The following is a 26,747-nucleotide window of genomic DNA, read 5'->3' on the forward strand; positions in this document are numbered from 1 at the left end:
GCATTTCTAAGAACCCCCAAAATTGCACAACCTTATAAATATTCAAACTCCATTAAAATTGATTAAGAAATAAGAAATTACTTGTTTTGGCCCCTACTCCAAAAACAATCATAACCTTCTTTAATGGCACGAAACATTTGGAATAGTTTCATTAAGATCTTTTAATATACACTTTTATTAAATTTTTTGTGCAGAAAGCAGAAAAATGAATTGAGCAAATAACTTGAATGACGAAATAAAAATATCCACTTCAAGAACATATTGTTTTATTTGCAGTTAGTATATAACTAACATAGACCTACATTTTTTTTTCATACATATATTTAAACAAGTAAATAAATTAACAACAAATAAACATCACAAAAGGCTTTGAAGCAAATAACACTTCAGAAATTTCTAGTACATGTATACCTAATTATAGTAAAATTTCTGCAAAACAAAGAGAATTTGTAAATGGTCCCACTATAATTTCTGTATTTTCTTCAAATATATATAAAAGTAAATGACAAGAAAAAAAAATGGGTCCAAAAGTTGCAAATTATCACAATAATGCTGTTCAATACAACAGATTTAAAACTTGATATTATAGTAACAAGAAGATAAAGGACAGAATTTCAACAAGAATTCTACATACCATAAGAAGTTCTATGTAAACATTATTTTGAAAAAAAAAAGAGAAATAAAATGCCTTACAAACAAGGTACTCATTCTCCTATTGTCTGTAACCAATACAAAGTAATTCTTCCTTTTGGTCTAACAATAATCCTTGTTTAACAACACAGAACTATGGCTTTCAAGAGCAGATCCAGATATTTTAAAGGGACAATAAATCATCAAATTTTTCTACAAAAGGAGGGGATTCCAACTCCTGGAACCCCTTCCCCCCAAGATCCACTAATGACTGTCACTTTTAAATGAACTTTTTCCTAACAACATTTCATTTGCATGAACACAACCATCATTAACACTTTCATAACAAATTTAACAAATCAACTCAGATATATGATCTATAGTTTTAACAACACTGTACAAATACTCCTTTGATAGAGATTCTTATAACATCAAATAAAACATTTTCAAACTTAATTTTTGATTGAACTATTTAAAAGATGATTTTTGGGGAATTTTGCAGACAGGAAAATAAGATATGTTAAAACAAAAGAAATTCAACTAAAGCAGCTGAAACATTTATTGCGTACTTAGAACTGTACTTTCTAATAAGAAATCAGAGTGCAAAAATAAAAAAAAAAGTTTTATAGGGAGATAAATTCTGGGTATGAACTTTTATTACACAAATTAGATTTTAAGTTAACATGGAACTGAATTGCATGTAGTGATAATGTCATATATCATAAACATTTTATTTTCTTATTAAAGTACTGAACCAATGGGTTCAAGAATAAGTATCTCTGTGAATCAAACATGTAAAATTGAAAACTGTATTAACTAAAATAAAAATATAATATTCAGATAACAAGTATGAACTTATTTTTGCATAGGGGTGAAGTAAAAGCTCAGTATAAAAAAGTCTTTCATGTATATTGCCACCACAAAGTATAAGAGGCGAAATAAATTGTAATGTTTAAAAATTTTATAGCACTTTGAGAACAATATTTGTAAAAGAATAATTAGAAAAGAGATAAAACTTAGATAATAAGTTGCTACTCATAAACAATGTGATAATCTTCCCTACATTGCACAGTCACATAAATAATTATCACAATTTCTGGACTAGAAATTAATAGTTCCTGCAAGGGAAATAACCCATCATATTGTTGTCTCATGTACAGAATGTGTTGAGCTGTTTTTCCCACTATTTACACTAGACTTGCTTGTAGATGTACTGTAATCTGGGGATCCTAAAAAATAAATGATAAACACTAATCAATAATATACATGTCTACATTTCAAATAAGTATTTCATTCTTATATAACCAAACTAATATATTTTTAAAAGTTTACGGTAAGTTTTATACACAGTTTCATAACAGTGAATGTTCATGTGTTCAACTGTATTTCTTGTACATCAATAGGTCACATAATGGTTAAAAATAAATTATATACAAAATATATTCAGAAGTTTACAATTAGTAAATAAGTACACTCAATGTTTGCTCATAACAATGGCCTATAATTACAGAAAAAAGACTTAAACCAGGCATATGGCATAAAAACAGTAATCTGCTAAATGAAAACAATAAGTAGTACACATAATGAAACAGTCATTAGTTAAACAGCAGCATGCTATCTGAGTATAACAATTTCAGTTTGTCTGTTGCACTAGGATTTTTATTTAAGACTGTCAGAAAAGAACCTCATAAAATTTATGTTTATTTTTGTCTTCAAAAATGTATGTCTTCCCCTGGCAAAGTTAAAAGGCGTGTAACTTACACAAAATTTAATGGATCAAACTACATACAAAGTTTCATGAAATTCGCTACAGTAGTTTCCAATGAGTTGTGCTTACAAATGTGTAATAGACAGACAGATGAACATAACAAAAACATTGTCTCCCCATCAAAGTTGGGGGGGGGAGGAGAGAGACATAATAATCCAACATCTCTTGGCATGCCCTAGTACTACACAACTAAAGATGTAAACAAACGCAACAAAATCTCAATCCATGCTTAATCAACAATAATCAAACAATTAAAACCATGATAACTTTTTTCGCACTGAATCAATTGTTCCCATTTAGGCATTTAGAATTTTTCAAAAATATAAGTTGTCAAAGCATAGTTATAAATATGCAAGTATGTAAGTATGTAAAATCAATATGGTTTTAATACAATTATTTTATGTGTCAAATCAATACATGTACTTAAGTGTAAGATAAGTGATATTGATTAATTTAAATGGCAGGTAGCTGAGACAGGTAATAAGATATATAATTCACTTAAATAGAATGCTTCATAGGGTGCTGCTTGATACAATAACGTAAGTTGAACCCTGAACAGTTGAAATAGGTACAGACATAACATTCAAACTTGATACAGCTCATAATTTGGATTCTGATTAAATGTTTAACAAAGAACTCTTAAAATTTGCAGTCAGATTTAAGAAATAAGCAATATGTACCAATTTTCTAATTCCTTTTTAGGTTTTAATTCCTAAAAGTAGGGGCCATAATCCTTAAAAGAAATGAAAAACCCAGCAGTACAACTTCAGAAAAGTCCATAAACTTATATTCAAGTAATTGCCTTGAAACTGGTAAAAAATGTTTGTTTTTTGTCCCTTTTGGTCCCATATTCCTTCAAGGATATGGTAACAACCTCATAAATTAATTTCCAGCTAACCTTTGATGGTATAGAATCTTGTCATGTGATACATTTTATTGAGATCTATACACATATACATTTACATATAGGTAACTTTTATAAAATGCTCGCTTTCCCTTGTTGATCTGTAGTTCTAAACAGTACGGGTAATAACCCTAAAAATCAATCAAAACCTTTGTTTTATAGTATGGAACCTTATGGTACAAATAGTATAAAGATCTATAAACTTTTGCTACTGTTTAGAACCAAGAAAAACACTTTTTTGGGTCATTTTCAGTGCTTAATTCCTATGTGGTATAGGTCTTACCACCAAAATCATATCCTAGTCTGGCATTATTGGTGTAAAACAATGTGGTACAATACCATAGAAATCCATATACTTATACTTCAGTTATATAGTTTTTTTTTTATGAAATGTTTGTTTTTTACTGTTTATTACTATATATTGCTAGTTTGATTCATATTCATAAGTAAAATTAATCTTCCAAATATTTACAGAATCACTGGATCAGGTTTCCGCGATGAAATGTCTTCTGACATAATTAGATTAATTAAGCAGTTTACAGTTATATTTTGACTATTGTTTGCTTTTATCACAATTTATAAAGTATACATACAAAAAAGACAGAAGTGTTAAGACAGAAAAATTAAAATGCCAAAGTGTTTTACTATGCTACTAACATCTAACCACACCATGCACAACTTGTGTCATTTTACCTCAGGTGACCACATTATATCTTGTCGTAGTGGGCTACCTAAAGATGATACATTGTATGATATTTTGAGGGGCATGTAAAAAATGAATGATTGTTCAGAATAGGAAACAGGAATAGTTTCTATACTATAGGTATAGGTGGAATAAAGAAAATGATACACTAGTCAATTTTAAAAGTTGTTAAATCTTTTAACAAAGTGAAAAAAAATCTTGATTTTCACACCATTGCCGTATTGAGTACAAAATCTAACTTGTGATAACATTATAAGCTGGACCCGTGCCTTCAACTGTTATTAGGTTATCAGCAGAGAGTACCTACCAATACTTGACACTGAGAACTGGGAATTAGACTTGGGAACAGCCTGTAGGTAATTAGAAGGTGCCCATCCCTCCTTCTGTGAGGGTACATGTCTGGCAAACCACCATCCATTTGTTCCTGCCCGTATAACTTCTATCAGGTCACCTTCACGGAATGATAGTTCAGATTGGTTACTGGTGTGAAAATCTCCAATAGCTCTATATCTCTAAAGAAGAAAATGGTACACGTAAAGAAACAAAGAAAATAAGACAAGGTAATATATCTTCATTCAGATTAAATTTGACACTATGAAAATTCCACTTCTAACAAACTGCTTACTTAAAGCAACATAACCCAATACAGAAGCAATCTGATAAAATACAATGTAATACCAGTTTCCAGGAGGTATAACTAATTGGTTTATGTGGATATGTATGTTACACATGTATTACTAAGATCTCAAACTAATTACAGTAATTACAACCTATTTCAAAATAAGACAAAAAGAAGAATAAATCAACTTTCATTTGATAAACAGCTTACATCAGGAACTGAGTGTGGTGAATATGGTTCCCCAATACTTTCTTCATCAGGGTTGCTACTTGTGTATTCTTCTTCTGACCATGCCCCATCATTGTTGGCAGGAGTAGGAGATTCTGGTGACCTCATTTCTATCCCAACTGGTAAAGTTGATGTTGTGTTATTGTTCAGCAAATGTTGATTTCTCCAGTTGTCTACCAAGTTACTATTAAAAAAGACAAAACAATGTTTGTTTTAGTTAAACACAATTTCATGCTAAGAATATCTCTACTTATATCATGCTTTGAAAGTTTGGCAACTTTAATCTCATTAAGTCAATGCTGCGTACCAAAAGTGACATCAAAATGATATTTTGAAGGTCAATATGTAACAAAAAAATTAATCTCAGATAAACAGACAAATGAATGGACAAGATAAATGCAGAATAAAGAGCATGTAGAATAAAAGCTTAAAAATTCAAATGAAGCATTACATCATAGAAACACTTTCAAAAGCAATACCAGTACATCATATGCGTATATAATCAAAACGTTTTTCAATATAGATGTCATGTCATCATCGCTTTGAGTATGAGTTAAAATGTATTTTTAAAAGTCCTCTAAATTATAAAACAACACAACACAAACTACTTACCTGGAGTATTTATTATCTTGATCAGTTGCTGTTAAGTTTTCTTGTGACTGTCGTAAATTTTTCTGTGTCACTTTTAAATGACTAAACTGTCCCATTAGGACTTTTTTTATTTCTTTTACCCACATTTCTTTACATGTCATGTTGGGAGCCTGGAGTAAAAATATCAAAAACTATTTTAAACCAACATAAAAAGCATGAAATATGAAAAAACAGAAAAAAAAAGTAAATAAAAATTGTTTTTAAAAAATACCTTTCAACAGAACCTACACTTTGTATTCACTATATTGATAATATTACGATACATCAATGAAACACCAATGCTCATTTGGTAATACAAGGTCAAAATAATATAGTTCATAATATGTACTAATTCTATGACAATGTAACCCAATCTTCAATATGAACTAAAGTTAGAAAATGATGTATCAACAGACTAATGACTGATGCAAAACAAAATGAATAAAAAGCTATATGCCAAAACTAGGCAACTTATGATAGAATATTTTCACCTATCATAACCTTGAAAATTTCTCTACAAATCTTATTCATTTACCTGTATTATATAGACTTCTTCTCTTCCCCTCAGCCATAACTCAAATCTTTTATTATCTCCCTTGACATTTTCTGTTAACCCAACCTGGTTCATCTAGAATAAATAAATTGAAATAAATACATTGGATATGAAAGGAAACAGCCATCTTTTTTAAAAATAAATGAACTTTTTTATGTAAATTAGGGTAAGGTAAAAATTAATTTAATTCTTGAAGCGGTCATTTGTTAAACAAGAAACTTTTCATTTTCTCTATCATAGATTTTTTTTAAAACCGTGTTTATTACAAAATACAAGAGCAGTAGACCTTATATAACTCAATGTACCTGTAATCTGTTTTTGAAAACATAAACTCCTTTATCAACAACAGTAGGAGATTCCTCCTTCTTTTTACATAATAAAATGGCTTTTTCATATAAGAACACATGTCGATGCATTGGTTTAAATCTCAGATCTCTGATCTTTCCACGGTGATGTTCTGTGAAAATGTTAAAGCTACCCTGCATCAGTAATCTCCCTTGATCAGCAATGTTACCCTAGATAAAAACAATATTAGATAATTATGTTGTTGCATTTATCATATAAGGGATGAAAGTGTAAGGAAGACCTATATTTGTAGAGGACTGATAGATTGTTCTGTTGGAAATGACAAACCTAATTTGAGAGTGATTGTTTTTAACTTTTATTGCAGGCTAAGGCTGGGTGTTCTATAAAGTTGACATATTCCTGTTGGTCACTCATAACTAAGTACTATTCTCTGTAAGAATCAGGTATTGAGTGAATCATGATGGAAAAAAACACGTCTTTCCATGAAATCTTATTCAAAATGTTATTTGAAATGCAAAAATGGCAATCCTTTCTTTTTCAAGTGTAAGTAACTCAAGGTATTAATTATATGAAATGCATTGCAGTTTCATCATCAAAGGGAGATTACTCACTTTTCCCCTATCATTCTATTGTAACTTTAAACTCACTTTTCAGGGACACTTCAAAGACAAATGAACTGTCAATGCATCTTTAATAAACCATAAACTATGTGCCAACTGCCAAATTTGAGTGTTTTTTTTTCTAAGCATGATTCATTATTTTTTAATTTTGCCTGATTCTTACAGAATAAACCACAAAAAAGTGCATCAGAAACCAAATTGCTATTTGATTACAAAAATCTCTGTTCCTCATAGGCAAAGCGTAAAATCGTCTTTTATTTGAAACACGCTTATTTAGATACAAAATAACTCTAACTGTATTTTTGTACGCAGAATTATTATACATGTTCATTTATATTGGCATGTATGCATTGATTTTGGAAAAAATAAGCACTGTGTGTATATTAAATAAAAAAAAAATCATTACAGGATCTGTACTTTAAAAAGATCTACTTACCGGAAAATCAACAATGGAAACTTGGTGAAGACTGTCATTGACATAGCGTACCACATCTAACATACAGTCCAAAGCTTCCTGTAACTGGGCTTCACATGCTTTATCATGGTCAGTGAAACGTAACATTTCCTTAAAACATGAGAATAAAAGATTAGTCTATACCTTTGAAAAGTTCTGAAGTGTCTAAAGGGGTTGTTATCTCTGATACACCTCAAATTTGTCCTGACACAAATCCATCATATTATGCATTTCAAAATCATTACAATAGAACAAATGAATCAAAAGTTTGCTTATTCACATTTACAGAAAATAATGAACATATAATTTCAAACAATACTATTCCAACTTTAATGTTATAATTGGTACTTAGTTACTTTATACAATACTATACTAACCTTAAGTAATAATTGGTACTTGGTTATCCTCTGTACAGGTTTTAGTAAATATGCACCTAATGGTAATTTATGCCCTAAATTTCTTTGACATTCCTGAAATATCAATGGTAAAATATGTATTTACACATGACCTGTAAAATCTAGTTATCTATATAAAATATAGTGTAAGTTTAAGTAATGACATCATAACAAAAAATAGTGACATCACATCATAGGAAAAATTTTACATTTATAACATATTGTGACATCAACTACCAGTACTTATTCACACTCAACATTTAGCTACCTTTTTCACATGTATAAAGTCTGCACTACATTAGTTGTCTCCCTTTTGACTATATAGATTTTGTATACAAAACCACACAATTGACCATTCAATGTCACACCTTCATCTCATGTTTTGTAATTGTTGCTATTGTATTGTATATAACTTACCAAAAAGAATGGATTTTGATCACCAATGGTATTGCGTAGCTCCTCTGATCTGTGTTTATTCTGGCAGTAAATACTGTACAAATGGAACTCTTCTTTCTATTTGACATATAGAATACATATATAATCATTGAGATACATAATCATAAAAAAATCTTAATTTATCATAATTTATCAATTTTTTAAAACAACAAAGACATAGGTTAACTTTGAACAGTAAAAATAGTTTAATCACTTAAATTTAAACTGAAAATTTGGAACTTACCCTTTTGGCAAAGCATTTGCCTACTTTAGCTGGAGCATCCCTGCAGTTTTCTAGTTCATGTAAAAAGACACTGAAAAAAAAAAATAATACAATTAGCATAGTTTTTTTTTATGGGTAACATGGAAGTACAACAAAAAGACTATTGAAAAAGACCTGAAGGCTTGGCATAAACAATAAAAAAAACAACATTTCATAAAAAAAATTGGGCAAGAGGACAGTTTATTTATTTATAAATAAATTTCTGAATGTTTAACTATTTTGGGTTGGTTACAGAAATTCTGGTAAAGGGTACCATGTTTAACTTGAACTCTTATCATTTCCTTTATTTTTCAATATAAACACCTCTGGTAAAGCACACGATATGCCAGTTCTATGTTTTTAATTCCCGTAATTATGAAGAGTGTAAATGGACATCAATGAAAAAATTAAAAAAGAAGGCCTGCTTTCATGAAGTAATACACTGCATAAAAATAATTATATACCTTTCAAATTTATTATACATGTGGATAAATAGAAAAAAGCAATATAAAATAAATCCATCATAAAATCAATTCAGCAAAAAATATAAACTTATAAATACCAAACAAAATTAAGAATTTGATCATATAGGAACGTTTAAATCATCTTAATAAATACAAGCATATTTACTTACTTCTTGTGGAAACTATAAATTTGCTCTAAGTTTCCAAATAAGACATCTTTCTTGTTGACTAACTGGTCAGGTATCATATTCCTGAAGGCAGGGTTGTCCATTTGATCATAATAACCCTATAAAACAAATATATACACCATAAAAATCAGTGGTCATCATGTCATCAACATTAAGTTATCACAACATTGTCATATTTTTGCTCTCATAGAAGATAACTCAAGAAAAACCCAGACATTATGATTTTTTACCACAATTGTCTCATCACCATAAAGTGAAACACATAAAAAGCTATTTTTTTGTGTTAACACCATTTAGTAAACAATTAACAAACATGATACAAGCATTGTACAAACATATAACATTGTACCAAAAAAATCATTAAAAGCCATCAAAGCACATTTGGGTTATCATTTATCATATAATGTGTGAATGGACAAATAGACAAAAATGCAAAGACAGATGGACAAGTTGTATACCATAATATATCTGTCAAAAGATGGTGTATTAAACCTAGAACCAGCATTAGCTAGTTCACTTTGTAACTATATAGTGCTACCACAATGAACAGAAGAGAAATGCTTATGCTTTACAGTGTTCTCCCTAAGATTTAAAGATTTAAAGCATCCTGGTAACCCCTGAATTTCAATATAGCATCATTATAGCAACACATTTGTATTGGACCCTATGGGAACTTCTTTTCAGATAGCATTCTGGTTAAAAAAAAATATAGAACCAGGGTAATGTGATACTATATGGCCCTGGGGCTTTAAGCCTTAACAGTTTCACAAAAATTAATAATACTGCATTGAGAAAATGCCACTACATAAACTATCAAATACTTAAGATAAATGTAGAGAACAGATTTAGAGAAAAAGATAAAATAAAATAAGATTTATAACAATAAAATACTTCAAGTCTTGATAATTTAAAATTAGATACCATGCAGCTGATCTGGATTCCTCTTAATCGAGCATGGCCCATCTTACACCTGGTTTTTATCAGTTTATATTTACAGGTGGAAGATATACATTGTTAAAGGGATGGGTAAATGCTTTAACATCTTACTGAATAACAACTGGACTAACATATTTCTTACAAAATTGACCCTCTTAAAAAAAAAAACATGTACTATATACATGTATTTTCAAATAAATTAAATTGCAGAGACAGGAACCAAGTCAAGACATATATCTACCAGATAGTAAACAAATAACAGAAAAATGAAAATACTTAATAGCTGTTAAGGATTTAGATATGGCATTTTTAGGCCATTGGCCTGACCTTTACATATACTGCTTGAGGTTTTCGGAAATTTCAGTCAAAAATTTGGTAACGGTAAGTTCTAGATATGACTTTAACAGGTCCTTTAGGGGCTAAAGATGTGGGAATTTCAAAGCCTTAAGGGATTTCAGAAATCCTGGAACATAGAGTGATTGACTGTAATACTTTCTATGAGATTTCTACATTTAAGGTATCAGAAATTATCATGTGTACTGCTTACATGAACTATAACTTCTATCCTACATTTAACGGATCAATACATATGTTAGGCTTACCTGAACTATATCTTCTAATTGTACAACATAGGTTTTCTCTGTCTCAATTAATTCATTCAACACATGCCTAAAAGTGAAGAAAAAAAACAGAACCCATTTAATAATTTTGGCTTTTAAAATAGATTAATGTTCTAGCTATTTTTTTTTATATAATGAAACTAAATAAATCAATGCAAGTCTTTTTCATGACAAAAGGTATCAGTATATCAATATCAAGTGGGTTGATTAAGTAGCAACAGATGTTAGTGCTTTGTGTGACTCTATTATAACTCAAACTGTACTTCAAAATACATAAATATATATTTCTCACTTCTTTACTGAGAGGGCCAATACTATAGGTAGAGACAATTAAATTACTTATTAGAACTTAATCAATGCAATGTTGGTGGAAATATCCTCCTCGTGTACAGGTTTTATTTCTTTAAACTTAAAACAAGTAGTGTTTAATCAAACTACAGTTCTTTTTCCACTCCAACTTTCCACTATTTTAATTATTTGACACCCAGTGTGTAATCATTAAAGACTTACATTAATTTAGGTTAAGGACACAAAGATCCTGAAACTCCCTTATCATCCTTCTTACAAAGTTGATTTATGCTTCATGTAGATCCACAAAAAGTTTTGTGTATCAAACTTCTTCCATTGGGATGTAAGCAGTAAGTTTTTACTATTACTGCATTTTCTTAAAGGTAAACTCCTTATCCCACATGTCATTTGCACTATGGACATTAAAACAATAACTTGACCTAACATAAACATACCTGTACTTTAATATTTCCCCCAATATAATTAATGATAAAAACTTCAAATGGGAGCACTATCTTGATTCATTTATCTGACATCTTATAAGTAACTAAGTAAGTAAGCAAACAATTAGAAAAGACTTAAATGACAACATACCTTCGTTTGGCAAGCAGGGTGTCATTTTCTGACAAAGAAGACATTGAAGACACAGTGGTTGACATGGATGAGCAAGAACTCCGTGTTTTTTCACTGCTTGTGTCCGAAATATTACCAACACAGTTAGATATGAACTGTTGGTGTGGTGGGTATATGTCTGTACGTACCTGAGAAATATCAAACAAAACTAGAAAAGGAAATATGAAAATCTGTAAGATAAAACTGCCAAAATCATTCTGCTTTCATATTAGTCTACAGTGGTTCAAATTTATTTTCAAGAGTGGAAGGTCTTGGACTTTTCGAAGTCTGAAACAATCGAACCCTACAAAGTCAGAAACAATCAGTCCCCACAAGAGTGTCAATGAAAAGGGTTGAAGGTCCAAAACCTTGTTGAATGAAATTTCAAATGTCCTAGGTCAGAAATTGTGGGTCATGAAATTGTCCAACCACCACTAATTTGAGCTCCTGGTATAATAACATTGGTTATTTTCTCAAACCTAAGCACTGATAACAGAAACCTTTTGTGTATTATCATGCATGTTACAAAATAAACATGAATATTGTTTTTGTACAGTCATCAAATTCCATAAAAATACATTTCAATGTAAGACTTTTTGGATCAAATTCAAAGAAATTGTTAACATGTACATAATAATAATATATACATACCCTGGCAGACTTTTCATAGATGTTATTAGGTCTGTTGTTGTTGCGCAGAGGGTCTGGTGGTGCATGTGATGGGGGAGGAACAGGTCTCTGACGGACCAGCTTTAGTAGTACCTCCTTCCTCTTCATACACATACCAGTCACATCCTCTATTCTCTTTAGAACCTTCTGGACATTTACCTACAAACAGGTAACAAGTTTATATAGGAAGAGAGTATGTAGAATTAAGTCATGTATACTGGTAGTTAATTAAAGCATTACTGTGCACTGTGAAATATCATCAGTATTTCTCAAAATTTTATTGAATTCAGGGGGCATCATTGTAGTATCTTAGCTTTCAATGGAAATTATGTTTTTTTTTTTAACTTGAATTTGTGCTTTTGTTGATTCATGAAAAATACGAAAATGAATACTCAATTTACAGTAAACAATAAAAAAAAAACCAAAAAATTGATTTAAGAATAAATCAAGCATCAGTCAATCCAAAGCATTTTTCCAGTATATCCAATATAAGTGAAAGTTAACATATAAAGCTCTTTCAAAATATAACTTTAACTATTTCCAAAAATGTTGTCTGAAGAAAACCTACCCTGGTGTCAGGAGTCATCATGCCTTCAAACATCTGACGAAACTCCTTAGGATTATTGAGTCTTAACTCCTTTGCAGCAGCCATAAGTTTCTCCATTTCCTGCAACTGTGACTCTGCTTTAAGTTGAGTTAAATTCTGCTCAGCTTGCTGATTGGCTAAAATATCTACTCCTTTTGTACACCATTTATTTGCCTAAGAAGGGAAAAAAATATGATTAATGAGTTGGAAGTATGATGTAGTTTCATGTCATTTCTTTCTTGTGGTCATGGAGACACTGGTTTAAATTTCTATGTTTGTAAGACTTCAAATAAAAGATACATGATTAAGTACACGTATTAAACTACAGAAATGTAATTTATTTTTAACATAAAAGGTATAACATCTGCTTTTATTCAAATAAGTTTCGTGTTTTGATGGTTGTGACATCAATGCACAAACATCATCAGCAACATATATAAATCAATAAAGATTTTAAAGGGCTTTTAGAATTGTGTATCTTCTAGAGATTTTCAAAAAGCAAAATGATAAAGTGTGACCTCTATTTTTTCCTTGTTGGAATTCAGACTTATACTTGAACTCAATATATAATATAGACTTGTGATATTTCCCAGGAAATGTTTTAAAATGTAATAAATCAAGCTTATTAAAATAACTGACAAATTACCATTCACTTTATCATATAAATTCAAAATAATACTTTATACCCTTACTTATTATCTACGGCACTTCAATTAGGCAAGAAGTGCTTGTAAGCATATTGAATGAATCCCTGGTAGATACATGGCCAAGATTTCATTCAAATCTTGTGACATATTCAAACAAATACAAAAGTCTTCCTCTGCATGCATATATGATATCTCACAACATAGAAGGAATTATCATATTCCATCTAGGATTACTATTTCATTGTTTTAAACCATAATATCAATGTTCATATCTTGCAAGGAATCTATGAATTGACACTGGCAGTATAATGTACAAACTTTGGCCACCTTTTAACAAAGGGTATGACCCCTTTTCCTTTAGACTATTGCATTTGTGAGGATTTGGCCAAATCTAACAAAATGCATGACCTTTACTCCTATAGACAATTGTATCAATGAAATTTAAATCTTAGTTAGATTAAGTAGATTCCACATCTTGGTATGATCAGATGATCTTGGAATCACAACTATGAAGGAGTGTATTAATAAAAAATACTATTTCAAGCTGACAGGTGAGTGGGTGTATTAACCATGAATCTTCTTTATCAATCATTGCTGTCTTAATAAATACAGCTATTCATTAGCATAAAAGTTGTTGTAAGTAATTTACATAAAGTTGTTTTCTTTTTCGAAAAATTTCAATCCTTAAAGGTATTGTTTAACAAGACTGGGATCATTAATATTTACAGGTTGCATTTTACAACTCAGTTGAATAACCCAAATAGGTCCCTCTTAAGTACTGTATTACATATAAAGGCAATATGAAATGATTAAAGAGATATTCTTATGCAGCAGTCATTTTCACATTGGTAGCACTATCAAAGGGATCATTTTAAATAATTATGATTTAGTTTTTTTTCACAGTACAGCCAAATACCTCACAAGAATTAGGTCATGTTGTCCATATAAAAAGTCATGTACCAAGTATCAGCCTATCAGACAGTGACATTGAACTAGATTTCTAGAAAGGCCTAGCCAGACTCCTGCCAGTGGCTTACATCATTTATTATGAATATGAAACACTTTCTTACATGAAAGGCCAGTCATTGTCTATTTATCAGTCCCAGAAAAAAACATTCACCATACAGCTAGTAAAGGTTTAATTATCAAGACATACTGTTATCAAGAGCCTACATGACTTTATTTTCATGGTCACTTACTCCAAACTGGGCCATATCTAGTATATTTAATCTCAACTGAAGTGACAAACATATTTTATCCTGTGTTTCTATGTATTACTTACATTACAACTGAACTTTTCATTTCTCATTTCACCATTACTCAGATTGTCATATAAAAAGCTCTATTTTATAAGATTTACATTCCCTGTGGTAAAGTCAATACTTCCAAAATACACTCTCTAATCTTTATTTAAATCTGTGCACTCACTCATTCAATATTTTACAAGCTTAAAAAAATACCTTATATAAATCTGTGCACTCACTCATTTCCACATTTTACAAGCTTAAAAAAATACCTTATCAAGTCTCTCTTGCAAGTCATTGGATTTCTGTAAGATTTCTCGTCTCTGTCTGACAAGTTGACGGTACTGGTCACACATCCTCTGTAGCTCAATACATTTAGGACGTATAGAATCCACAGCATAATTATCATCCATGATCAGCTTCTCACCAGTGTTTCTCATTCTATCAGCCTGCTCTAAGTCTTTCTGTAAAATCAAAACTTAGTTTAACCATTTATCAAAAGTCTTTTTCCTAAAGTTTATTAACAATAAAAAGATGTTTCTAAATTTTTGTACAATAACACACATTCAAAAAGCCAAGTAAAATTATAAGCAATGCCAATTTTTTTACAGAATGGAACACTGCCCATTAACTTTAAAATATTTCCTCCATAGACTTGTATTGGTCTAAAACAGACACTATGTAAGAAAGAACAAACCACATCTATCATCAAATATTCAACAACAAATTAATAGCCCATTATTACTTCTTTTCCCTACAAGATTGCTCTGTACCATCCAGTAACCTTATCAATATTATAGCAATCCAAAGATTCAAATAAAATTATCACTGATCATCGGTACCACATTATACAGTATGCATCTCAATCACTGTATGTAATGAATTTTAAAACTGCAATCCTGAAGTGGTTCCAATGCACAGTACTCTATAAGAAGTGCACAAGCAAAATATGTCGTTTGTCATGAACAAAGTAACAAAATGTAAGAACGTGCTATTATCAATCAAAGAATGAATTAATGACCAACATTTAAAACCTTTGACAAAATTATGCAAAATATATTATAGTAGACATAATCGTCTATTTCCATTCAATCTGTAGTGTCTAAACTGTCAAAAATCTGGTTAAATATGCAAAGATAGTAAAAACATGTTATATTACAAGATAGTTAAAGCTAAAACTCATTGATATGTACATGTTAACAAGTAGATGTATTGTAGCCACTTGTTAGAATGTAAAGACATCATAAGTATGCAGGTGAAAAATTCATATCTTACTGTCAACAGAAAGAATGAGATTTAGTCAAATTTAAATTTTCAAAAGCTACAGAAACACACATCACTAAGGGAATTTAAGAAATTACACAGAAGTTAAAACCTAAACAGATCACTGAATTAACAACTTGGCATTAGCACATGATATTGATGACCACAAGCAATATCATTCTAAAGCAAAAAAAAAAGTAACATTGAAAACAAACTAAAGGCTCTGAAGAGCCTGAATCACTCACCTGGTTCAATAAGCAACAAATTAGTTTTTGTAAATGCAACAATGTTTTTCCTCAAAAATTATTCCTTACCCTCATACCTAAGGAACAATCATATCAATTATTATTTCACTTTTTTTAAAGAAATACCATTAAAAATAGTATGTCAAAAAAGGCCAATACCTCCAACATGGCTGAACAGATTTACATGAAAATTTGACCACTGATTTCATCGTGCTAAACACTTTTACCCAATGTCAGAATTTTTTAGTTTTGGAGATATATGCGAAAAACTTCTGTGGGACCCCTATGTTCTATTTTTAGTAATGGTGGCCATGTTTTTCCACAGATCAAAAATCCCCACATCACATTGAAAAAAAAACAATAATTCCAACATGGCTTAGCAGATTTACAAATAAATTTGACCATTAATATCATGCTGAACACATTTGCCCTGTCAGAATTTTACTAAACCTAACCGTTTTGGAGACATATGCGAAAAACTTCTGTGGGACCCCTATGTTCTATTTTTAGTAATGGTGGCAATGTTTTTCAACAGATCCAAAATCCCAAAGTTTTTTCTATGCAGAACATAATTAAAAACATTCATACTAAGTTTGGTTCTAATTAGCCCATTTATTTCAGAATAGAAAAGATTTAAAAAATTGTTAAGGACATCGACAATGATTACAACAATGATGAATGTTTAAAAGTTAAAAATGGATTAATAAAATATCTTTTAAAAGTTGAAAATGATTTAAAACAACAGTCGTATCATTGCTTTACCATATAAACTGTATATATTTGGTAGTTTTACAGAACCTACTGTCAGCAACAATAAAAAAAAATACTTCTAACCCAGTAAGTGACATAATCCATTATATTTCAGAAGTAAAAAAATGGACTGTAAGAAGATATCACTTTGATCAACCCAGCCATAAATAATTAAACATGCAATCTGCATCAAATGTTGCCATACCACAAGATCAACATTCTATAGTAAATTTCCTGATCCAAGTCTGTAAAGAAACTTACTGGTTTAGTAAGGTGTCCTGTAAGTCCAAATGTGGATACATTTCTAGTGTTAGAAAATAAATTGTACCCGGTAGATCAAGATAAAACCATTGCAGAACTGATATCCTGGGAAAAGTACAACCATGGAGGGTATACAACAATATACATGTCTTTTATTGTTGTTTTTTCTCCTATAAACCAGACAGCAATAGTGGTAATCAATTCAGTTTTAATAATAGATCTTGTAGTATTATATAGTATTATACCACAACATATGATTATTGATTATAAATTGTACAGGAAATCACACCTTACATAATATCATGTACTCTTACAGGATTCAATTCTATTTCTATAGAAAGAAAAACACCAAAAAAGACTATATATAGACCAATACCTATAGCAAAAAGAAAAGAGTTTGTTGAAGTTTTCCTTGAAAAATGTAATCTCATCATGATATTAAAAAATGCCAATCTCAATCAAGGTTAAAGTATTCTTAAAAAACAAAATATAAAAATGACATACCCATAAAGAATGCTTTCCCTGCACTTTGAATAGTACACTAAAGCCTCCAATCATAAAAGAACTTCACCTCAAACTGTGATAGATACAGTTCACAAATCATACGGAAACTTCACCTCTCTGGTAGTTACAATTCATAAATAATAGAATGAACTTCACCTCAAACTGTGATAGATACAATTCACATATAAAAAAAAAAGAACTTCACCTCAAACTGTGATAGATATTGTTCACACATCATAAAGATGTGATAGATACTGATCACAAAACATACAAGATGTGATGGATACAATTCACAAATTAAAAAAAAATATCTTCACCTCAAACTGTGATAGATACTGTTCACCGATTATAAAAGAACTTCACCTCAAACTGTGATAGATACTGTTCATCAATTATAAAAGAATTTCATCTCTAACTGTGATAGATACTGTTCACCAATTATAAAAGAACTTCACCTCAAACTGTGATAGATACAGTTCACAAATCATAATAAAACTTCATCTCAAACTGTGATAGATACAGTTCACAAATCATAAAAGAACTTCACCTCAAACTGTGATAGATACAGTTCATAAATCATAAAAGAACTTCACCTCAAACTGTGATAGATACTGATCAATCTTCATATAATGACTTTCTCTATCCTCAACATCACATTTCAGCTATACATATTCTCCCTCACAGTCCATCAGACAAATATTATCTTAATGATTATCATTAATTTAATGTATGGAAATGCTGTCAATGCTAATTCAGCTTTAAGTACTAGAATGTTTTTGGACAATACCAATAACAGATATCAGTGTGTATGGGAATAAGTGGTGAAAGAATTTTAATTATCTTAATTAAAAAGGAGTGTAAAGTTTTTGTGACTTTAAATTCTACTTTTGACATTCTTTCATAATAAGGCTTACAAAAGTTTTTGTAATATCATAAATAATAATGTTGCATTCGGCAAGGTTTGACACTAACTTTTCTCACTAGGTAGCCCACAGGAATATTTGATAGATTAAGCAAGTAGTCCTCAAAATTATTTTGCAGTCCTGTCCTCAGGACTAATAAAATTTTAAGAATAAATTCAAGTAGCCCAAAGGACTACCAATTAAGAATTTTAAGGTAGTTCTCTCAAAAATTAGGTAGGCACAGGACTACCGGACTACTGTTAGTGTCAAACCCTGCATTCGGTCAGCAGGATAAGTACAAAGCACTACATTCAATCAATATTTTAAGTTTGTGTGGTCTTTGCAGAATGCAAATATAGTTCAATGTATTTGAAATAAAAAAAGATGCTCAGTTTAAATCTATAAAATTCAAGGGGACTGTTATACTACAACAGGGTGACAAATTTCTTTTGATGTAGAAAGCCTGTAAAAATTGGAAAGAAACACTAATCTTATGCATTTATTCTCTTTGACAAGAATTCTGATCTTGATATAAATAACATCAAATTTATTAAGATAAACTAAGTATTAAATGAACTTATACAGATAGTATATCAATAGGCCATCTTTGGCCTAGCAGTGACCACAAGAGCCCAGGAATGTGACCTCACACTGACATTTCATTCAGAATTGTGGTAACAGTGTTCTTCCTTTGGGCAAAATTAAGTAACAACCTGTCAATATATACAAAATAATATGTTACCTTTCTAGCAGAGTTTTGACCTGCTAGAGTAAACCAATCAATTCAATGCGTAATCATATCTTCTTATTTTAGCACCTTATTATGTGTTGCCATATGAGCTCAGCAATATTGTGTCAATTTATAGTTGTATTAGCATCTGATGTCATGTTGCTAACATTTTCCATTATAAAAAGTCAATATTCACAGGAACAAAAATTACAAAAAAGGATGAATATTTAGCATTTATCTATCAAAATTTTCACATTTATAAAAGCAAATGAAATTTTATCCTATCATTGCAATTTAAAGCACTTTTCAATGTAATGCAAAGTCTACTTTGAAATATTTCCATTTCACTCAATGATGTTATATCTGGAGCTCTGATTTTATCAGCTTGCGAAACCTTGCATTTAAATGGTTACATACAAGAAACAGGTTCAATTAAAATCCAGGCTGTAGTATAAGAAGTGCCAATAATCCTAAATGTAGAAAACAGAAACCAATGAGTAAAGCTGAAAGCTAAGAGGAAGTAAATTTTTATTACAAGAGAAAATTCACAAAAAAAAACCCTGATATTTTTAATACAGATATTTACTATCTAATTTTGAAGAAATATGGCTGTAAGGAAATAAGACCGGAAAAATGGATATAATGATTCTATTCTTTCATTCTTGCATTATTGATGATATAAAGCATAAAGGGGGGCACTTTAGATGTTTGAAAAAAGAGTTAAAATACAATTTATGTGATACAGTTATTAATAGTGAAAAATTTTCTATTTACATTGACTGAAATATACTACATGTAATAAGACAAAACACAAAATAATACTGAGAAAAAAATGAACACTAATAACCCAAAAACTGTAGGAACAACAACTACATCGAAATCAAATCTTGTATTATGTACTGTAAAATAATTTAAATCTCATTTCAAGTCAATAAATAATTTTAACAGTATTTAGGCTTAAGTTCCTTAGAGGTGTTATATTAATTTGGGTCTCTTCCAATAAGTGTACTGGTTTAAAGATCAAAGGAGAAAGTTCATGTAATCACTAGAACAAACAATATTGTAGGATTATGATACTAAATACAGAATTTTACCAACAAACAAATTAAAGTAAATATTACAATGATACGGTAGAATGGCTGACACAGATAGTTTATTCTCCCATTTTAAATCAGTGATTGAAAATGCAAGAAATTTTTTATCCAGGTGGTGACTGAATTTCTGCAAGAAGTTTCCCACCATTTTACATTTTTCAAGTTTTCCATATATTTCATGGGAGAAACCGATTCTACTTCAGCCTGTTATTTATCTAAACTATTTCTCCATTTTCCATGGTTAAATTGATGTTTTAACATGCATGATAAAGCTTACATGTTGAAAATCTTCAATTTACCATCTCTGGTCAACTGAGTAAGTTGTTATAATACATGTTTAAAATATACTGAAGCATTGATTTTGTTGAACGTTCATTCTAGAATCATAAAAAAAAATTTGATATCAATATAATTAAAATAAGAGGTTTTATGTGGACATAAATATATTAATGAAATATAGTATTCTTTCATGTAATCTAAGTCTTAAAAAGTCCGATCATTTTTTCATTAAACTGTCATATAATATGATGAAAACATAAAATTTTCATGGCTACACTATCAATGTTTTAGAGTGAACAGGTATAAAATAACCTAATAATGGAAATCTGTATAACTTTGATTTAGAAGACACAAGTTATTAGGTAATTTGTCAAAATGTAACTATACCATTTACTACAGCCCTAGGCACTGCATTTCATTATATGGCCAACAACTATAGGTAATAAACCATTATCAAATGTGGGAAAAGGCAAAATGCACTGAAGTTGTGTCTTGTATGTATAAGTAAGGTCCTAGAAGCCTTTGGGGATAGACTGATGAGTAATATTTATCATTAGACAAAACAATGGTCTCAAGTGAGCTAGAGGATTGAAATTTATGTAAGTTTCCCTAGAATAAACTTTCACAATAGAAAGAATCGCCAAGATATTCATAATTTTTAGTGCACAATGATCCAAACACAACAATAATTTTTTTTTTTAATCTCAGATGCAAAATCTTACAGTCTGAATGATGGTAGCACTGCTTTATTTAGTTTCTCAATTTGTATCAACTGAAGGCTTTATTTCGTAATAGTGATGTTAATTATTACAAAGGTACAACATTACTGAAAGTCAAATTGAGATTTTCATCAAATACTCTATACTCAAATTTTAACTAACTACATCACTTGAAATTAAAGATTTGATGAAAAAGTCAAGGAGTTAGAGGAATCTGTGATTTGTTTTATGAAACCAAGGCTTGACATTCAAGTATTGTTTAACCAAACTATGTAAAACATAAACCACTATAAAAATTCTGAGAAACATGTTTCAACAACACCCCCAAAAATATAAATAAATAAACACATGTTAAATTGAACAGAAGCAAATATTGTACTCACATTGTTAAACTATTTTTTACTGAGGTTACAGTATTTGACATTTCAAAGAGAGCAGTAAATTAAAGCATTGTTCCTTACAGTAAAGATATTTCAGAGCAATTTACCTTCGTCAAAATAATGAAATCACACCAATTATATAGAAAGACTTCTCAATTACCAAAACAGATATATATATATATATATAAACACATGTACTTACAAGGATTAAATCCAAAAACATTACAAAATTTAAAACCACAGCCACACTCCCAGCAAAAACATATACATAATGGTCAACCAAAACACATTAAAAAATTACGTCAAACTTTCTCCAGTTATCCTCAGCTTGTCAAACAAACATTAACCGTTTCAATTTATCTTGTCAGGACGGCCTATTATTGATCTAAAGTCTACATTTGAGAACTTTATATATCAAAGATTGAGTGGGATGGTAAAACATTTTCTGCATTGACTTTTAACCAAAGAAAGGTTTTGTTGGTTTTTGTATATCATTCTTATCATGTTCATTCATGCTTAGGACGACCATATATCATAATCCTATAGTATACTTTACCTCTTCAGCAGAAAGGATTTAAATAGTTCAAGGCAAAGATTATTTAGAAAAGTGGACAAGAAGAAAAGTTTAAGGAGACTTCATTGTTTCCTCTCTCGGCAAAGGTCATCTTCAGAGTATAATTTATTTCTGAATAGGACACTAGAGTTCCTACCTACCTGAAGAAAACAGTACTTGTTAGATATGTATTTGATTGTGGTTGTGTAATATAACTCATTCAATATTGAAACAAACCAATAATTCAATCTATTAGCTGTTCAGAATTCTAAGAGATGAACTGTATAGAGTGAATTTGACTTTATTTCTATAGTATTCATACAATTAACACTGAAGAATTAATCGAAGTCTTCCATAAGATAATCTATTGATCTGCTTTGTACAGTGGGTACCAATGTCAATATAAAAATGATATAAACTTCTATGTGGGGATAGCTTGGGAATAAGCAGTTCCTACTCCTCCCTCTACCCTTGCACATCCTTCCTTCTTATACTCCCAGTTGGTATTTCATGTCTTTTTTCTGTACAGTCTGCAGCATGTAGCAAAAAAAAAGAGTGAATACTAATTTCTTGGGTTCAGAAACATTGAGCAGGGTTTATATTCCAAATCTAATTTACATGAAATACCTACTAATCGAAAGAGAGAGAATTTATTTTATCTGCGAGGAAACTGAGTATATTCAACAATGTTAAAATTTTTAATCAATAAAGAAGTATAAAAATTGTATGATATAGTGTCTTTATTTTTTTATTGAAATATAGTAGGCAATAACCCTCAAAACAGAAAAAAAACTTGAAAATCTGTGTGCAAAGCTCACTAAAGAATACCTCCCCCACACACACACACACTCCTTGCTCACTACCTATTAAACACATGGTCAAAATATAAACAAAGTCCTCAAACCAGAAGTCGATATCAATTAAGTCTGAAATCAAAATGGAATCTCACTATAGGTCATACCTATAAAATGTCAAGTGGCTGTGATAACTGCAGGGAAAACTGTAACGGAAAAGTTGTAGATGGATGAATGGACAGATACCATGACCGATATACACCTCCCGAAAAGCAGGCAATACAAAAAAAAAAAAAAAAAATAAGATACAACAGAACCAAATCATAAATTATGTTAAATAATTACCATGAATTACACAGAAGTGTACAACTTCAAACCATTAACATGGAAAAAAACATTCTATAAACACTGATTCAAAGTTTCCCTTGTAGTTAGGAAGTGAAAAAATAAATTCTATATTCTAATGAAACCAATGTCTCTTCCTTATTCATATTTATCCATGTAAAGTTTCTGTATTTCTGGGTAGAATTACTGAAGTTTAACCAAATAAAAAAAGAAGATTTTAGAAAAAAATCAGGTAATGTTTCATAGCTTCAATATATAATGTAAGGCTTGGATAAAATTAACTGAGATGTCTAGAGCAAGAAAATACCACTACAGAATTGTACACCTGAATACTGCCAGGGGAGACTTAAACCTAGATTCTTAATAATGCAAGATATTTAATTGTATATGCTGCAAACTGTACAAGGAACCAAAGCCCAGTTACTTGTTATACATGCTTGCAAGGATCTTTCATTCATCAATAAAATCTGAGCTTTCTTTTCTGGTAATAATCAATTTTTGCAATTTAATTCTGTCAATAAACATTAAATTAAAAAAAAATAATCAACGAATTAATAGCAAACATAAATTGATTTTTTTTTCAGTCTGCTTTTTTAACTTTATTTACACAATGCAAAACTGCAGTAAGTCATTTCATGAGTAAGATCATACCTTATTGGGTTCATCATTAATCCAATGAAATCACTGATATCCTGGTGTTAGAGAAAATATACTATCAATTTAAGGTATAATTGTAAAATGCCAATACATCTAGAAAACCAACGCTTAGATTGTATTTCCTGTCAGAGGTTCTTGAAGGAAACTTTCTATTTAAAAAAACAAATCAGTATTCCTAAGATTATAATTTTGCATATTACCTTAAACTCAAGTTCATATATAATACAATCACTGAATCAGTTTCAGTTGGAAAAGCAAAAACCTACAAAAGGAATTTGTTGTGAAACTTTCAACCCCTGGATGAGCACCATTTAATTTGTCATAACTTTACATCAGTAAGTTCTTTTGTTGACAAAATCCATTCTTACCTGAACAGGGTACAAGTTAGGCATACAGGAAGTTGACCAACGCCATCTACGATACAACGGCATCTTGTTGATTTAAAGGTATATTGAACGATAGTATTATTCCGAGCGGATGTGATTAGCACTTGACAAACAAAATGACATTAAAATTGTTCATTCATACAACTCAGGTGTGTTAGGCACTATTCTAACACAAGTCAATCGGTTTAATTTTTCTTCCTTTTTACCCATTGAATGTAAAAAACGGGTAGCTGAATCATTTAAATCAAATTAAACCACAATATCCGCTGCAGTATTGAATGATACTAGCTCCTTTGTTACTAAAAATTAAATTATCATAGGAAAAGAAAAATGTTTTTTTTACACACTTAGAATGCAACAATGCAGCATTATATAAATGCCTCTCTAATTCACTTCATCACCAAAAAAAACAAGTACATGCCACTGATATAGTATCCAATTCACCAATTTCCTCGTTTAATCTTTGTTGCTCTTGTATCATCCAATGGAGAATTGTGATGGTATCATGATATTGTCTTTACCAGTGATAACTGTATCAAGAACAAGATACCTTCTGTATAGCAAACAATAGGAAGTCATTGATACCAAACTATCTCTGATCACCTGTACATTACACAAACATCTATTCAAATAATCACAAAATTAATCATTTTCTTTTAGTTGACATGAACTACCCCTGCTAGCAAAGGTGTAAGCTTGTCAAATTGAAAAAGTAACAAGTATGACAATTATTTATCTATACTAGCCTCTTGGCAAAGAACACAATTAATAATATCGATGGTAGTTTCTTGTGAATGTTATCAGTACATGTTTAATCTCGAGTATTTTACTAAAACCCAAACAAAGTAACACAATTCTCACTAAATAACAATTAATCACTAAATGAATGGTAAAATTAAATCTAAGAAGCTCCTCCATTTATTCCTACCACTCACAACTACTCCAGATTTCCATTTAAATATTCAAAAGAAAACAATTATCATATTCAGACATCTTTAAGCCATATCTAACACTGTTAATTCTCTCTTAATCAATAACAATAGCTTTCAACAATCCTCCGTGAATTTCAATTTTCAAATGCTTTTATTCCTTCCATACAAAAAAATACTTGAAATTGGCAAATGCAATTATGTTCTAATTTACATGTACAGTGTACTAGTTTTAGCAAATAAAACCAGCTTTCAAATGATCCAGTGAAATTGAAGTCCTTTTTTTATCAATTTAAGAAAATGCCATATATTGAAATGTGACCACACAGACTGCGGAACATAACATTATGTTGTCATCACATTAATTAGTGAGTCCAAAACATCCAAAACTGTCACCAATTTATCATCCACAGATCAATTCTTGATAAAATCTTAATCATGTCCATTTCACCCAGTTCATACTGTAATATACATATTTACTGAAATATCCTTCTATTAGCTAATTGCCAAAGTAGACTGTAGATAGTCTTTTGACAACCCATACTCCTTAAAGGCAATTATGTTCTCTACATGTACCAGTAATTGTTAAAAGTCAAATAGATATCTTATTAGGCTGTTCATACAAGCGTTACATGTTAAACACCGTCACATTAAGTATTAATTTTCAAATCTCATGTCATAATGTTGTTTAAAGGGAAGGTTAAACTTATTTGTTAACCATTTTTTGTCATAATTCCAACTTTCTAAACATAACCTCACTGTATTACAAAGATTCAATTTTTCAACTTCATGGGAGGAAAACTATCCAACTTTTTATCCACACTATGAACTGATTCCATGAACTGATTAGAAGTGAAAAAAACATCGAAGAAACTTCTAAAAACTTTAAAAATCAAACCTCCAAAATAGCTTCCAAAACAAAAGAATTATATGCTTGTCCTGTTATACAGAAATTGTCACATTGAAACCACCAGAGCCTTTGTTAAGATCAACATCCATTGCTCTAGTATTGTCCTATTCTGCTGGCTGTATAACCTTCTGACAAAAATTCAATATGAACTGATATCAGTATCCATGCATAATGCTGGCATGCCCAAACACAATAGAAACTTTACTGTTATCTTTGTCAAAGATAGGACCATATGAAAAATTAAACTTCCAAAAAATCGGTAATCTTCCATTGTGTAATTAAAAT

General features: G+C 30.2%; 1 protein-coding gene and 1 long non-coding RNA gene across 6 annotated transcripts in view; both read right to left on the minus strand.

Annotated features, from left to right (window-relative positions):
* Window positions 1-249: 249 nt before the first annotated feature.
* LOC148624555 (guanine nucleotide exchange factor DBS-like) overlaps window positions 250-26,747 on the minus strand; it is a 52,912-nt gene continuing 26,414 nt past the window's right edge. For 3 of the 5 annotated variants that reach the window (XM_088567227.1, XM_088567223.1, XM_088567226.1), the window contains exons 10-25: window positions 15,034-15,225; window positions 12,853-13,044; window positions 12,267-12,443; window positions 11,598-11,764; window positions 10,698-10,764; window positions 9,142-9,257; window positions 8,490-8,559; window positions 8,228-8,323; window positions 7,793-7,885; window positions 7,398-7,526; window positions 6,341-6,550; window positions 6,018-6,110; window positions 5,465-5,613; window positions 4,835-5,036; window positions 4,313-4,517; window positions 250-1,859 (exon numbers count right to left, since the gene is read on the minus strand). In XM_088567227.1, coding sequence (XP_088423353.1) covers window positions 1,768-1,859; window positions 4,313-4,517; window positions 4,835-5,036; window positions 5,465-5,613; window positions 6,018-6,110; window positions 6,341-6,550; window positions 7,398-7,526; window positions 7,793-7,885; window positions 8,228-8,323; window positions 8,490-8,559; window positions 9,142-9,257; window positions 10,698-10,764; window positions 11,598-11,764; window positions 12,267-12,443; window positions 12,853-13,044; window positions 15,034-15,225 — 2,250 coding nt within the window. In that variant the 3' untranslated portion in view covers window positions 250-1,767. Of the gene's footprint in view, window positions 1,860-3,959; window positions 4,030-4,308; window positions 4,518-4,834; window positions 5,037-5,464; window positions 5,614-6,017; window positions 6,111-6,340; window positions 6,551-7,397; window positions 7,527-7,792; window positions 7,886-8,227; window positions 8,324-8,489; window positions 8,560-9,141; window positions 9,258-10,697; window positions 10,765-11,597; window positions 11,765-12,266; window positions 12,444-12,852; window positions 13,045-15,033; window positions 15,226-26,747 lie in introns of all 5 variants that reach the window. The other 2 variants (XM_088567224.1, XM_088567225.1) reach the window with 2 other exon arrangements.
* Window positions 22,118-26,026, minus strand: LOC148624556 (uncharacterized). Its single transcript, XR_015919698.1, has 4 exons — window positions 24,606-26,026; window positions 24,232-24,272; window positions 23,403-23,441; window positions 22,118-22,971 (listed from the first exon to the last, which is right to left on the minus strand). It is a non-coding gene; the product is annotated as an uncharacterized LOC148624556 (long non-coding RNA).

The sequence above is a fragment of the Perna viridis genome, chromosome 2 (assembly GCF_037379345.1).
Source record: "Perna viridis isolate PV_CMFRI_1.1 ecotype Kerala chromosome 2, ASM3737934v1, whole genome shotgun sequence".
NCBI lineage: Eukaryota > Metazoa > Mollusca > Bivalvia > Mytilida > Mytilidae > Perna > Perna viridis.